Source organism: Alosa sapidissima, chromosome 8 (assembly GCF_018492685.1).
Source record: "Alosa sapidissima isolate fAloSap1 chromosome 8, fAloSap1.pri, whole genome shotgun sequence".
Lineage (NCBI taxonomy): Eukaryota > Metazoa > Chordata > Actinopteri > Clupeiformes > Clupeidae > Alosa > Alosa sapidissima.
In genome coordinates, this window is record NC_055964.1 from 29,669,141 (window position 1) to 29,684,576 (window position 15,436).

Sequence of the window (15,436 nt, forward strand, 5' to 3'; positions counted from 1 at the left end):
AAGTAAAACACTGAAATACAGCACTCAATCACCTTAATTTATCATTATTTTAATGCCCTTAGTGGTATTTATGTTCTGCTCAGGCAAGATCTTTGAATCTGTTTCATTCACTGTTCACTCCTCTTCCTAGTCTGAAGCCAGATCCCTCTTGCTGGAGTTGACAGCTGTGTGCTGAGTATATGGCAACAATTCGTCTGTGACGTGATCAGCCCCTCCTCGAGATGTTAAGATGGAGTAAAATTACTGATCGTTGTACGCCGTATAAGATGTTACATGCAGCAATAGCCATGCGACAAAAGTTCCAGAGAGTAATCATGATGATAGAATGTGATGTTAGTTTTGAGACCAGCCATCAGCTTTATAGCAAACTCTGCGGTATTCCGGGCGATATTACCGCAGATTTTAAATTACCGCAGATTTTCAAAATCTGCAAAATATACAGATTTTGAAAATCTGCGGTAATATCGGCCGGAATACCGCAGAGTTTACCGCAGGCCTATTTGCTGAATTTGGCCTGCTGTATTTGCTATAAAGCTGATGGCTGATGCACAGCTTTATAAAAGTTTTATGATCAAGAATTTGACATTTGAAAAAGCTTGTGCACTTCCTTCTAAGAAAGCCTCTGGGTGATCTGATATGTTTGCCATATACTCAGCACACACCTGTCGACTCCAGCGAGAGGGATGTGGCTGCAGACTAGGAGGAGGAGAGTGAACAGTGAATGAAGTAGAGTGGAGAGCCACACTAGCAGACCACGACAATTCCACTTCGCCCTAGTCAGCCTCTGAAGCGCTGTGGACACCTGTACCGACATGAGTGCGCCGGTCGCTTAGTTGCCACGCACATCATCGCCGAAGTTTTTAACTGGCAACCCCTGAATGAACAATGCCTTTTGTGGCGCGGCTCAGACAAAATGGAACTGAATCGTAATTGACACAGCGGCTGTGGCAGAGTGCGATGCTACTGTACGGAGTTCTATTGAGAACAATGGAATATAATTAAAGAAATATCGGGCGCGAAGTGCAACGCACTAATGTCGGCGCCGGTGTACGTATCCCTTGATTGTTCCAAAAAGGTTGTGCTGTACAAGTGGAACGTCAGATGTAAGGCCGACGCAAACGGGCGTATTGACGCATTCATGCTTTCAAGACCTGTGGACACCAGTGCGGAAATTAGTGCGCTTTCACTTTGCAAAACACATCAGCATTGGCAACACCTCGACTGTGATGTTATCAGTCCCTCCCCGAGATGTTAAGATGGATGTCGTTTATATTTCTACATGTTTTTCGCAAGGGGAAATATAATGTGCGCCTTTTTTATTGTCGTCACAGCGCCGTTGAAGGCAATAGGCCTAGGTTATGGGCGCGCAAACGTCTCCAAATGTCGCAACGGGGTGGAACGCCATGTCATCCGTTTAACGTTATTTTTCACTAGCATGTTTCAAAACAAGCCGCTCTTAAAATGTTTATATTTCTAGCTTCAAAAGGGGCGGAAGAATGAGCGCATGTTCGATTCACAGCGCCGTTGTTGGCTATAGGTTAAGGGCGTGCAAAAAGTCTACCGAAAAGTAAGCTACTAGATGGAAAGGCTTTCCTGGGGCTGCATTATATCTCCTGTTTTTTTTTTTAGGTTAGTCTTTACACCTGTAACGTCCTGGCTCACAAGGACGATACAAAAGCAAAGGACACACGCAACACCGCGAATAGGTTAACAATGAGTTTATTTAGAGAGTTTAACATAACAGACAAAACAATGTCACAACTCTGAATATGTCAGTAGAGTCAGTGGTGTAGGCGAATGTACTGTATGGATGCATTGAATAAATGTACTGGTGCTAAATAAAGAAAGAAAGGAAATAATAATAATTATTATTATTTTAAGAAACTCTTAACATCTAATATGTGTTTCTGTCATATGAGAGGAGGAGCTGGAAAGAGTAACGGAATAGGTACTCCTTCCAACTTCCAGTCTACTTTTGACATTCCGCAGGCCAACTTGTGGAGCCGAACCTTCCTCGGGAAATCAGAGGCAGAACAGGGCGGCGTGGAGGTGACGTTTTCCGCTCTAGGATGGCGCTCCACTCTGTTTCATTCACTGTTCACTCTCCTCCTCCTAGTCTGAAGCCAGATCCCTCTCGTTGGAGTTGACAGGTGTGTGCTGAGTATATGGCAACAATTCGGCTGTGACGTGATCAGCCCCTCCTCGAGGTGTTAAGATGGAGTAAATTAACCATATTTGGGTATATATGTCCCGCAGTACATCTGCAAATGTGACAATTACACGTGCCCAGAAAAAGATCTCCAATTCCGTGATGACATCCAATGCTGAAGTTTCGGGATTGATAGGTGTTTCGTCCCCCGGAGTAAATTGTGGCGTCATTTTGTGAGAATTCCGATGATTTATCGTTGCGTATATAATTACTGATCGATGTACGCCGTATAAGATGTTACATGCAGCAATAGCCATGCGACAAAAGTTCCAGAGAGTAATCATGATGATAGAATGTGATGTTAGTTTTGAGATCAGCCATCAGCTTTATAGCAATCTCTGCGGTATTCCGGGCGAAATTGCCAATTGCCGCAGCAGCAAATGCCGCAGCGGAAAACCGCATTATTTCGCTCGGAAAACCGCAGAGTTTACCGCAGTCCTATTTGCGGAATTTGGCCTGCTGCATTTGCTATAAAGCTGATTGCTGATGCACAGCTTTATAGCAAACTCCGCGGAGTTTTATGTTTTCGGACTTTGGCCTGGTGTATTTGCTATAAAGCTGATGGCTGATGCACGGCTTTATAGCAAACTCCGCAGAGTTTTATGATCAAGAATTTGACATTTGAAAGAGCTTGTGCACCTTGAAAAAGCTTGTGCTCCTTCTAAGGCTTTGAAAAAACCCCTGGGTGATCTGATATGTCTGATATGTATACTCAGCACACACCTGTCGACTCCAGCGAGAGGGATATGGCTGCAGACTAGGAGGAGGAGAGTGAACAGTGAATGAAGTAGAGTGGAATATTTTACGCTTTGAAATCCTTTAGTACAAACAGGCTACAGTCCACAAAGTTTAATTGGCTGTGATGGCTGATGGCGGCACAACATTCATAATCCATTACTCCCTACCGCATTAATTTCTTGCGGCATTACCGCAAGGGCCCAGCCCGCGGTAATTTCTTGCTTTCCGACAGCGGTAAGGAAACATCCATACCGTCCCAGTGTGTTGTCACACACACACAAACTGATTTATACTCTCATTAAGGATTTACACAAAATGATAAGCCTATTATTAATTACTACTTTAATAATGAGGAGCCAAAGCCCAAGTGATTTATTCAAGTTTAATGAGATAGAATAAAGTAGCCTAATTTAAAATTAGGGGGACTCCACCAGGCCACCTCCACCACCAGGCCACCTCCATCTCGGTTCAGCTGGTCCGCCCTGCTATTGAGCATTGTGAATAATAATCGGTGTGCTACTGGGCATCCAGTGCATCCTGCTGCTGGGCATTGTGAATAATAATCGGTGCGGTATTGGGCATCAAGTGCGTTGTGCTGCTGATGGGCATTGTGAATAATAATCGTTGTTGTATTGGGCATTCCCAGATAGGAAATTAAACATTAACAATGTCGAAGCTACACCTCCAGACTGATGTTGTTGTAAGCCCTAGATTCTGTTATAGGTCTGCCACTTTTAAAATGGTTTATGACTTCCTCTGCATAACAGATTGACGTATATGCATTATAATCATTATAAGCATATTCAGTGAACTTGATAATGGTCTTCATGGTTTGTTAAGCATTTCTGAGGCTTTCAACCAATCCAGGTGCTGTGGCTCTCAGCCAATCCATTAATGCTTCCATCCTCAGGTGTCGTGAACCTGTGTAATGACTGCGGACCACATCTGTGGCTGCTTTTATAGGGCCAAAGTGACTGTGAGAGTGGGAGGTAGGGCTGGCAGTGTCGGCATTACCGCTAGGGCTGGGACGGTATGGATGTTTTCCGTGGTCGGAAAGCAAGAAATGACCGCTGGCTGCGCCCTAGCGGTAATGCGGGTATACCTCAAGAAATTGTGAATAATAATCGTTGTCGTATTGGGCATCCAGCGCATCATGCTGCTGGGCATTGTGAGTAATAATCGGTGTAGTATTGGGTATTCCCAGATAGGAAATTAGACATTAACAATGTCAAAGCTACACCTCCTCCACATTGAAGTTGCTGTAAGCCCTGGATGCTGTTGTAGGTGTGCCACTTCTAAAATGGTTTATGACTTCCTTTGCATAACAGATACACTTATAAGCAGTGTAAGCATATTCAATGAACTTGATGATGGTCTTCATGGTTTGTACACCATTGCTGAGGCTTTCAACCAATCCAGGTGCTGAGGCTCTCAGCCAATCCATTAATGCTTCCATCCTCAGGTGATGTGAACCTGTGTAATGACTGCGGACCACATCTGTGGCTGCTTTTATAGAGCAAAAGTGACTGTGAAAGTGGGAGGGCAGGTGGGAGTGGCAAAAGTCTGTGACTTGACCAATGACTGGCCTGAATTATATACATCATTGAATTAATCATTGTTTAATTTCAACCTTTCAAAATGTAAAAGTGTGCTTCTCTACACATCCTGGCTGGCCTTAAACAGTGCTCTGGCCGACACAGGTTGAGAGTGGTTATAAAATACAAACAGTACGAATTTTGAGGGGCAGTTGCTCTGACCTGAAAAAAGCCCCTCCTCCTCTATCTATCTAACAGCGTATTTTTTAAAATATATACACAAAGAAGTAAAACACTGAAATACAGCACTCAATCACCTTAACTTATCATTATTTTAATGCCCTTAGTGGTATTTATGTTCTGCTCAGGCAAGATCTTTTAATCTGTTTCATTCACTGTTCACTCCTCTTCCTAGTCTGAAGCCAGATCCCTCTTGCTGGAGTTGACAGCTGTGTGCTGAGTATATGGCAACAATTCGTCTGTGACGTGATCAGCCCCTCCTCGAGATGTTAAGATGGAGTAAAATTACTGATCGTTGTACGCCGTATAAGATGTTACATGCAACAATAACCATGCGACAAAAGTTCCAGAGAGTAATCATGATGATAGAATGTGATGTTAGTTTTGAGACCAGCCATCAGCTTTATAGCAAACTCTGCGGTATTCCGGGCGATATTACCGCAGATTTTAAATTACCGCAGATTTTCAAAATCTGCAAAATATACAGATTTTGAAAATCTGCGGTAATATCGGCCGGAATACCGCAGAGTTTACCGCAGGCCTATTTGCTGAATTTGGCCTGCTGTATTTGCTATAAAGCTGATGGCTGATGCACAGCTTTATAAAAGTTTTATGATCAAGAATTTGACATTTGAAAAAGCTTGTGCACTTCCTTCTAAGAAAGCCTCTGGGTGATCTGATATGTTTGTCATATACTCAGCACACACCTGTCGACTCCAGCGAGAGGGATGTGGCTGCAGACTAGGAGGAGGAGAGTGAACAGTGAATGAAGTAGAGTGGAGAGCCACACTAGCAGACCACGACAATTCCACTTCGCCCTAGTCAGCCTCTGAAGCGCTGTGGACACCTGTACCGACATGAGTGCGCCGGTCACTTAGTTGCCACGCACATCATCGCCGAAGTTTTTAACTGGCAACCCCTGAATGAACAATGCATTTTGTGGAGCGGATCAGACAAAATGGAACTGAATCGTAATTGACACGGTGGCTGTGGCAGAGTGCGATGCTATTGTGCGGAGTTTTATTGAGAACAATGGAATAAAATTAAAGAAATATCGGGCGCGAAGTGCAACGCACTAATGTCGGCGCCGGTGTACGTATCCCTTGATTGTTCCAAAAAGGTTGTGCTGTACAAGTGGAACGTCAGATGTAAGGCCGACGCAAACGGGCGTATTGACGCATTCATGCTTTCAAGACCTGTGGACACCAGTGCGGAAATTAGTGCGCTTTCACTTTGCAACACACATCAGCATTGGCAACACCTCGACTGTGATGTGATCAGCCCCTCTCCAAAATGTTAAGATGGAGTAAATGAACCATATTTCTGTATATATGCAGTAACCTGCATCGTTAGTGGAAGGTATACTATTAAAGAGTAGGCATACCAAATATTTATAGTATTTTACTAAATGTAGGTCTTATATTAAAATAATTTTGTGTTCTGATTGTGTACTGGGAATGTCACACTCTTGCCAGGATTTGCACCTGGAATCTTCCACCCAGGGGCTGGATGTGTTGCTATTACACCACAAGAGTTGTGTCTCCGAGCACAAATAAAAACGGCAAATTAAGCAAAGGAAGGGGAGTAAACAGGTGATCATTTTCAAATTCAAACTCAAATCAGTTGAGTAGTCAGCCCCAGTCACTTACTCAAAACTCTCACGTCCCTTTAGGCTAGATTGAATTTGCGTCTCAGCTCGTAAACCACAGCAAAGACGCTCCAGCGCCGTCAATTCTTCAACCGCAGAAAACAGTATACTGTACATGTACAAACACCAAAGGCAATATGACTACGCCAGTCTAAAGTCCACATGCAGCAACCCTCAGTTCGGCTTGTCCTCCGCACTGGCGTGTCTCAGCCCTCCCAGTCCTGCTGTTACAACCATACCTCGGATTAACACAGTCAGCCAATGCGGACAAGCATTGCAGCAATCGCAAACCAGCAAGTTTCGGTAGATGGGTGTGCTTATCATGACACTCATTCCAGCAGGCGCCCCTGGGCATCACTCTCACACTCTCTCGCAACACAAAACCAGCAACCCTCACATATAGCCCCATTATGACACACATTAAACCTTGAAACAGATTTAAACATTTACAATAAGGAGGAGAGATAGACTTCTCTGCTTAGTCTGTCTGCCTCTCCACCCTCTCCATGTTTGAGTACTGACTGCCCACTACTGCTTTACTACCTTTTTACTACTGTTTTACTACTGTTTTACTAATGTACACAGCCTAATATTTTTCTATTGTTTTACTGCTACACTGTTTTTCATGCTATATTAGCACACATGATCAATGGCTGCGGTCAGGCTTTTGCTACAATACTGAATGAATGAATGGCTATAACCCTATTACTTCAACCTGTTCTTGCACTGAAATAGTTTTTTACTCTACCTTGTCTACATTATACTTTACTCTCCTATTTGTCCATATTATTTATGCTGGTCTCTAGACCTTACTCTTGCACTGTTGCACTGTTGTATAAACATCCATTCCGTCCCAGTGTGTTGTCACACACACATACAAACTTATTTATACTCTCACTAAGGACTTGCACAACACAACATTAGCCTGTTATTAATTATTACTTTAATAATGAGGAGCCAAAGCCCAAGTGATTTATTCAAGTTTATTGAGATAGAATAGGGGACTCCACCGGGCCATCTCCATCCCGGTCTAACCTCCTGACCGGTTCAGCCCTGCCATTGAGCATTATGAATAATAATCGGTGTGGTATTGGGCATCCAGTGCGTTGTGCTGCTGGGCATTGTGAGTAATAATCGGTGTAGTATTGGGTATTCCCAGATAGGAAATTAGACAGGCTGAGGTTGTTGTAAGCCCTGGATGCTGTTGTAGGTGTGCCACTTCTAAAATGGTTTATAACTTCCTTTGCATAACAGATACACTTATAAGCAGTGTAAGCATATTCAATGAATGAATGGTCTTCATGGTTTGTTCAGCATTTCTGAGGCTTTCAACCAATCCAGGTGCTGAGGCTCTCAGCCAATCCATTAATGCTTCCATCCTCAGGTGTCGTGAACCTGTGGTAATGACTGCGGACCACATCTGTGGCTGCTTTTATAGGGCCAAAGTGACTGTGAAAGTGGGGGGGCAATGGTGGGAGTAATGTTTGCCAACATGTATACACTACACTTATTATGTTCCATACTTACCCAACTTGTTGAGGCTTTGGTTAGAAATGACTGGCCTGAAATATATACATCATTGAATTAATCATTGTTTTTTCTAATTATTATTGTTTCATTTTGATGTGTTTTGATTTCAACCTTTCAAAATGTAAAAGTGTGCTTCTCTACACACCCTGGCCTTAAACAGTGTTCTGGCCGACACTCCAGGTTGAGAGTGGTTATAAAATACAAACAATACCTTTACCTCATCCACACCCATCTTTGGCCTGTTTTCCCACCTTCACAACTCACTCCACATCAGTCCATGTCACTGGGAAGCGTGTTTCAGGATTGTGGACTGAGATAGTGTTGGTCAATTTTTAAAAGAAATTAACCCTGAAGGCATATCATGTTCATTTTTGGCATACAACATTTTTAGGGGTTTTGAAGGGTGCTGAATTCAAATCTTCTGTATGCCAGGCTCAAAAATGTCTCATAATGCCTCAAAATGGAGAAATCCAATTTGGCTGCCGCTGCCAGGTCAAAATCTAATTAATCACTTATCTTTTGGACTGTACAAGGTAAAAACCTGAATGTAATGTGCTTTTATAGGTTTTCACATATAGGGAATTCAATGCCATGCTCAGACTAGAGAAAATGCTTGAAATTAATCTACATGGTTAAAATTGTTGTCTCGGATAATGAATAATTCATGAAAAAAGAGGACCATAAAACAGGTTGATGGCTTTCTGAAGAATTTACTTGGACTTGTAACCGGAGGGTTGCCGGTTTGAACCCCGACCAGTAGGCCACAGCTGAAGTGTCCTTCAGCAAGGCACCGAACCCCTTACTGCCCCCCGAGCGCCGCTGTTGTTGCAGGCAGCTCACTGCGCTGGGATTAGTGTGTGCTTCACCTCACTGTGTTCACTGTGTGCAGTGTGTTTCACTAATTCACAGATTCGGATAAATGCAGAGACCAAATTTCCCTCACGGGATCAAAAGAGTATATATGCTTATACTTAAAAGGCATGAGAGCAGAACAGCCATCAAATACACTGTGCTGCAGAGGGTCGTGCATACAGCTCAGGGTATCTGTGGATGTGATCTGCCCTCCAACCATGATTGTAAAACAGACGATGCATTAAGTGAAGCCCAAATAAATAAGGACAGACTTTTTCAGCTGCTGCTATCTGGCAAACAGCATTGTAGGTTTATGAATGCGTGTCTTCTGTCTGTCTGTCTGTCTTATGATCACTATCACACAAAGGACTTACCCAAAATGATTAGCTTATTATTAATTATTGACGTAATGTAGAGGAGCCAAAAACCCAAGGGTTTTACTCTCTTATACAAGTTTAATGAGATATAATAAAGTAGTCTAATTTTGAATCGTGAATCTTTTAGTGTTGGGTACCCAACACGTCATGCTGCCGGGTATTACTTTCCCCCTGCACAGTTGTTCAGTTAACCTTCCTTCCTATACAACCTGAGATACAGGTTTTCAATTGTAGCAACAACATGGGAGTAGCCTACAGTACAATGTATATAATGCACACTACTGTAGGTCTACAACATCATTGGATAAACAGCAAAACCAGGGTGAGATCTGATCTGACTAAAAATAGTTATCAGCAATGAATAGGAAAACAATCAGATGATTCAGTTCATAATTTATTTGATTAAATATCACAAACATCATACACATTTCAAAAAGACTTGAGGATAGAAAAGGTGATGCAAGATAAGGATGCAAGGTCTGAAAATCAGTTTAGCAAAGAGTAGCCAACTCCTACTATATAAATCACACGCACACACACACACAGCAAACACACACAGCCGCACATACAAACACACTATTAACAGTCCTTATACTCTAAGACAGAAAGCACAGTCCACCTGGGCTTTGTGAACGTGACACCACTCAAACTTGCAGTGGAATATTTCTCACTGTGAGGAGCTTTTAATCTAGAACCCAAGAGTACAGAGCATTCTATGCTATAAAGTGTTCTATACTCTATGCTAGAAGTAAACATCAGATGTTATTATGGAGGACCATGAATTTCAATATCAAAGGGTATCTCCAATGTCATCTGCTCACAACAAAGCGTTCTCATTAATCAAAAAATATCTGCACCAGATTTCAAATATTCAGAGGACAACTGACCAATCTGCCATTTTAAGAGCTGACACCTGCCCTACCCAATCAGTAACTTTGATCCCATGTCATTCAACATAATCAACAGTTATTGGTCACAACAGTTCAATCAGATGCTGGTACAAATACAGTGGAGAGATGTTGTGCTGACATCATAGAGATTTACTCAATAAGAATGCTGATGGTAAAATATAAGAAAATGTGCTCTACAATCCTCCTGCTTGCCATGCAAGCATGAACAGTGTAAACCAGGAACAGGCTGTTGTAGGTGTTTCCAGTAAACCTGACATTTTTCTTCTATTAATTTGGAAGCATTCAAGGGCATTTCTCAGGGAACTACATATCCCAGGAAGCAATGTGCACACTGCCGACACTAGCTCAACAGATAACCATAGAAATGAACAGTGTCACTTTCCTCTGTGCTTTTAGATGTATGAAGTCCATAAAACATCTTTCACTGAATGTGGTTAAAACATCTCCTCAGTTTCTGGTCTGTCAAACTGATTACATTTAGCTAAATCATAAGCCTTATTATTTTTCAAATCAGTAATGCACATGTTTAGTTAGTAAGCTTACCGTAACTAACGTAAGTTTGTTTTGTACTGTAGGCTAGTTATAATTGGAGTGTTGTACACATTGTGCTGTTAAAGAGAGGTACAGCGCCCTCTTGTGCATCTTCGCTAAAAGCATGTTTGTGAGCTGCAGGAGCAACACCTGTGACTAGATTTTTTATTTGCCTCACATATCCGGTTAAAGGTTTTCTCACATATCTGGTTAAAGGTTTTGTCTAAGGCCATCCTCATTGACACTGACTCCCATACTATGTGGGAGTATTCATTTATCATTGTAGCTGATGTGAAGCAGGCCTACACTGTTGTTTGTTTTTATCTTACACCAAATACACTAGGTTCTTATCAGTGAAACATAGTTATAGTTATTAATTATTTACTCATATTATTGTTGATGGTAGCAGTTGGGATTTGAAGTTTTTTCTTCAAGATAATAAACTCCTTCAGCAGCCTGATCTATGAGGTGTACAGAGAACAAAGGTAACAGAGAAGAGTGGGCCATTCACTAGTATGAGAGAGCACAGCAGGCAGTTACCACACACACGCGCGCACACCAGAACACAAGCGCGCACACACACACACACACACACACACACACACACACACACGCATGAGAACAGGCACATGTCCTAGTATGGGATCTGGTTTTGGTAGTACTGGATCATGTCGTATGTCTTGCTCCTGAAAGACAAAAGGAGATATAGTTCAAAACTTGTCATTATCCCTCTATGACAGATGTGTATGTGTATATGTAAGAAGACATTTAAGTCAAAGGTGTGTGTGTGTGCGTGTGCGCGCGTGTGTCTGTGTGTATGTGTGTGTGTGTGTGTGTATATGTCTCTATCTGTCTTACCTGCTGCTCAGGAAGCAGTTCTGAATGACTTTGATGATGTAGGCTGCTGCATCTTTCTCACTCATGCTGGGACTAAAACGCTGCCTGAACAGATGAACACACACATGAACACATGAACACACACACACACACACACACACACACAAACCTTAAATATTCATATTCATAATAATAATAAATATTCATTTAATAAGTCATTCATATGAAAACTGCCTTTAGTAACTGCCTCATGTAACTCACTTGAGCAATCTGATTGTCTGTCCACGGAAACATGGCAAACCCGTGTCCAACATCAATGTTACCAGGGCAACAACAGCATCCATATACGGCCTACAAATTCAGAGACCAGATACACACACACACACACACACGCACACACACAGTCTTACAGCATTAGACTCATGCGGAGAGATTCCATCCTCTTCAACAGAGGGTGTAGCATGCATAACTTTAACCAGTAAAATGACGCACCCACGTCTGCCGTCTCCAAACCAAATTTTCAGGTCTATAAGTTTATATTTTACTGTTAGCATGTCATGAGTTCTACTAATGTTTACTACTACACAGCATATGGTCCTTTCTCTGACATAACATCACACATAGAATGTGCAAATGTATTTTGACAATAAATAAATAATAAACAAACAAACATATAAACAAAAATCTTAAGGATGGTTCATTGAGATGGCTTCACACACACACACATAGATAGATAGATAGATAGATACTTTATTGATCCCCAGGGGAAATTCAAGAAACATGACACAGAGGCACACACACACACACACACCTGATGGCCAAGTATCCACGCACACAGAGACACACACACCTGACGGCCAGGTATCCGCGCACACACATCTCCATGAACCATTTGAAGGGCGTGGCCTCCATCTTTCCCCCCATGATCATGACCATCTCGTCCGTGAGCTTGATGTCTGGCTCCCAGCCAAGGTTTCCGCCCGGAGAACTCTCAAACATGAAGCCAAAGTCTGCAGTGGACACACACACACACACACACACACACACACACACACACACACACACACACACTCAAGTAGCTGTACAACCTGATGGCAACTTCTTGATGTAAGTGTGGGAATGTGTGTGCGAGTGTCTGTGTGAGTGAGTGAATGACTGAGGGACAGAGAGAGAGAGAGAGAAAGAGAGAGAGAGAGAGAGAGAAGGAGAAGCTGATGCTGAGAAGATGATCTATGTGAATGAAGTGTTCTTGACTCAAACATGACGTTGCAATGTGTGAATATGCATGCGTGTGTTTGTGTGTGTGTGTGTAGCTGACCTATGTGGATGAGGTGTCCCTGGCTATCCAGCATGATGTTGCCGTTGTGTCTGTCTTTAATCTGGAGCAGGAAGAGTAGAAGACTGTAGGCAGCCATACTGCGGATGAAGTTATACCTCGCCTGAGAGAGAGAGAGAGAGAGAGAGGTGACATACAGCATTTCACATATAATAGGCATGACATACAGTTATTCACATATAATAGGCATGACATACAGTTATTCACATATAATAGGCATGACATACAGTTATTTCACATATAATTAGCATGACATACAGTTATTTCACATATAATAGGCAGCTAAAGCGAAATATCATCTAGACATGAGATATAATATTCCCTCTGCTGATCTTATTGTACCAACAACTTCTCTCACTCTTTTGTCCAAGTCCTTTCTTTCTCTCCTCTCTCTCTCCTCATCTCTCTCTCTCTCTCTCTCTCTCTCACACACACACACACACACACACACACACACACACACACACACACACACTCCCATCTCACCTTCTGAAAGGCCAGAGTGGACTCATCTCCGTACTGGTTCCTAAAGTAGTCGTACATGCCGAAGTCCGTCTGACGGCCCAGCTGGTCACGCGACTTGCAGTCTGGGATGCACTCAATGACGCCGCACTGAATCATTCATTCATTCAATGACACACAGTCATTTTCAAAGGATTGTGGGATATGGTCATAAACAAAACAATAAGGCTCATGACTAGCTCTAGCTGCTGTAATGGAGTTAAAAACAAATAAAAGCAGGGTCTGTCATGTCAGTTTGTGATAGGTCAAAGAAGACATCACTGTCGTTTTGTGTGAACTTGAGTTTGGTATGCTCACCCCTGGTGCCGTGGCAACCACTCGGTAGGGGAAGACATACAGGTCCAGACCCACCAGCTGGAAGATGTTCTTAAAGAGGCCAATGATCTGCAGGGCTAGCATATCCTACAGAGAGAGAGAGAGAGAGAGAGAGAGAGAGAGAGAGAGAGAGAGAGAGAAAGAGAGAGAGAGATATACTTTAAACTCTATTTTGAGACCCTATCTAGATCAGGGACCTTAGAAGGCTACTAGATAATTTGCCCCATAATCCAACTATACCAACACCATGGTACACACACACATATCACAAAATGCCAACCAGCTTACCATTTGTTTGAAATACAACATTTACATGAAAGACAGAGATGGGGCTAGAGGGAGACGGAAACTCATCTTTGTGGAAGACAGAGGTTTCATAGTGAAAAAAAAGTGATTTTTGGTGTTGAAGAGGGAGGTACCTGTCTACAGTCGTCGCCGACTTTAAAGATGGCCGCCTGCCAGCATATCCTCTGGACCTCCTCCTCACTGCCCGCCTCGTCAAGAGAGTCTGACCGGCACAGGAGACCTACATACACATGAAGACGCACACACACAGACACGCACATGCAGATGCACACACACATTAGGCATAAATACATGTCGCATGCAGACACACAGTCGGCTCAGGTTGGATCCCCCATAGCTAGTCCCTGTCTCCTTGGAAACAAGTGTCTGCTAAATCTCACTAACCTTTACCTTATGTGTACATACACACACACACTTTACATATATTCACATACATACACAATATATTATATACCTTTACATATATTCACATACATACACAATATATTACACATACCTTCACATATATTAACATACATCCACAATATATTACACATACCTTCCTTTTCCAGCTCACTGACTCCACATCGCTTCACCTTGAACTTGGCCAGGTACGGAGCTTTGGCAGCACTACAGAATAGATGCACACAAACAGGGAGAGAGAGTGAGAGAGAGAGAGACAAAGAAACTGATACAATTGTTGTAAACTGATACAAGATACATGTGTTTGAACAGAGTTATTCTGACTCTACAGAGAGGGATCAGGATTAGCATAAGGATCAGGATCAACGATCAGGATATTCCATCAGTCACTAATCATATATAATAACCTCTATAATAACTTGTATAGGAGCTTGTTAAGTTACCAATGCCATGTACTGTACATACCTCTGCATCGGAGTGCCAGACTTGTAGTCGATGTCCAGCACAATGGCCTCAGGGTTACTGGGCAAGTAGCAGCCTAAAGAGACAAACCCAACACTTTGCATTTAACTGCAACAGCAACATTATTAGGGCTACAGGACTAACATCAAACATGGACTATGTGTAAGTGCTTTGCTATATGTCCCCATAGGATGCTAGTGTTAAAGCTAAAGGTGGTGATAGACATGTCCCCATAGGATGCTAGTGTTAAAAGCTAAAGGTGATGATAGACATGTCCCCATAGTGTTAAAGCTAAAGGTGATGATGGACAGGTGGACCAGTGACAGAGGGCCTCTGGGGGCGTCACCTGGGCAATCTCACCTGGCTGCACCTTGATGTCGGCCAGGGCTCGGAGACACGCCCTCTTCCTCTCATCGCCTTTGGGGACGGGCCTGAAACGAACAACCAAACATGAGAAAACTTACACAAGGTGCGCGCGTGCACACACACACACACACACGCACACACACACAGACACACACACACACTCACACACGAGTACACACATATACTGTACTTAATGTGAAAGTTTTATCAGGGGGAGAGAAACACGGGTGAACAGGTGTCTGGAAAGACAGGAGTCAGGAGAGAACAGAAAAAGGCAAGAGAGACAAAGAGAGTAAGCGAGAGAGAGAGAGAGAGAGAG

The 15,436-nt window shown here is 42.8% G+C and overlaps 2 protein-coding genes across 3 annotated transcripts in view; one reads left to right on the plus strand and one right to left on the minus strand.

Annotated features, from left to right (window-relative positions):
• The window catches only part of LOC121714945 (tripartite motif-containing protein 16-like), a 1,397,702-nt gene that overhangs the window by 455,501 nt on the left and 926,765 nt on the right, over positions 1-15,436 (plus strand). The window lies entirely within an intron of this gene.
• Positions 9,511-15,436, minus strand: part of pi4kab (phosphatidylinositol 4-kinase, catalytic, alpha b) — a 53,076-nt gene continuing 47,150 nt past the window's right edge. Inside the window, 11 exon segments of the mRNA XM_042100146.1 lie at positions 9,511-11,257; positions 11,430-11,513; positions 11,670-11,759; positions 12,259-12,418; positions 12,727-12,847; positions 13,231-13,356; positions 13,564-13,668; positions 14,001-14,107; positions 14,426-14,496; positions 14,755-14,827; positions 15,112-15,182. Coding sequence (XP_041956080.1) covers positions 11,206-11,257; positions 11,430-11,513; positions 11,670-11,759; positions 12,259-12,418; positions 12,727-12,847; positions 13,231-13,356; positions 13,564-13,668; positions 14,001-14,107; positions 14,426-14,496; positions 14,755-14,827; positions 15,112-15,182 — 1,060 coding nt within the window. The 3' untranslated portion in view covers positions 9,511-11,205.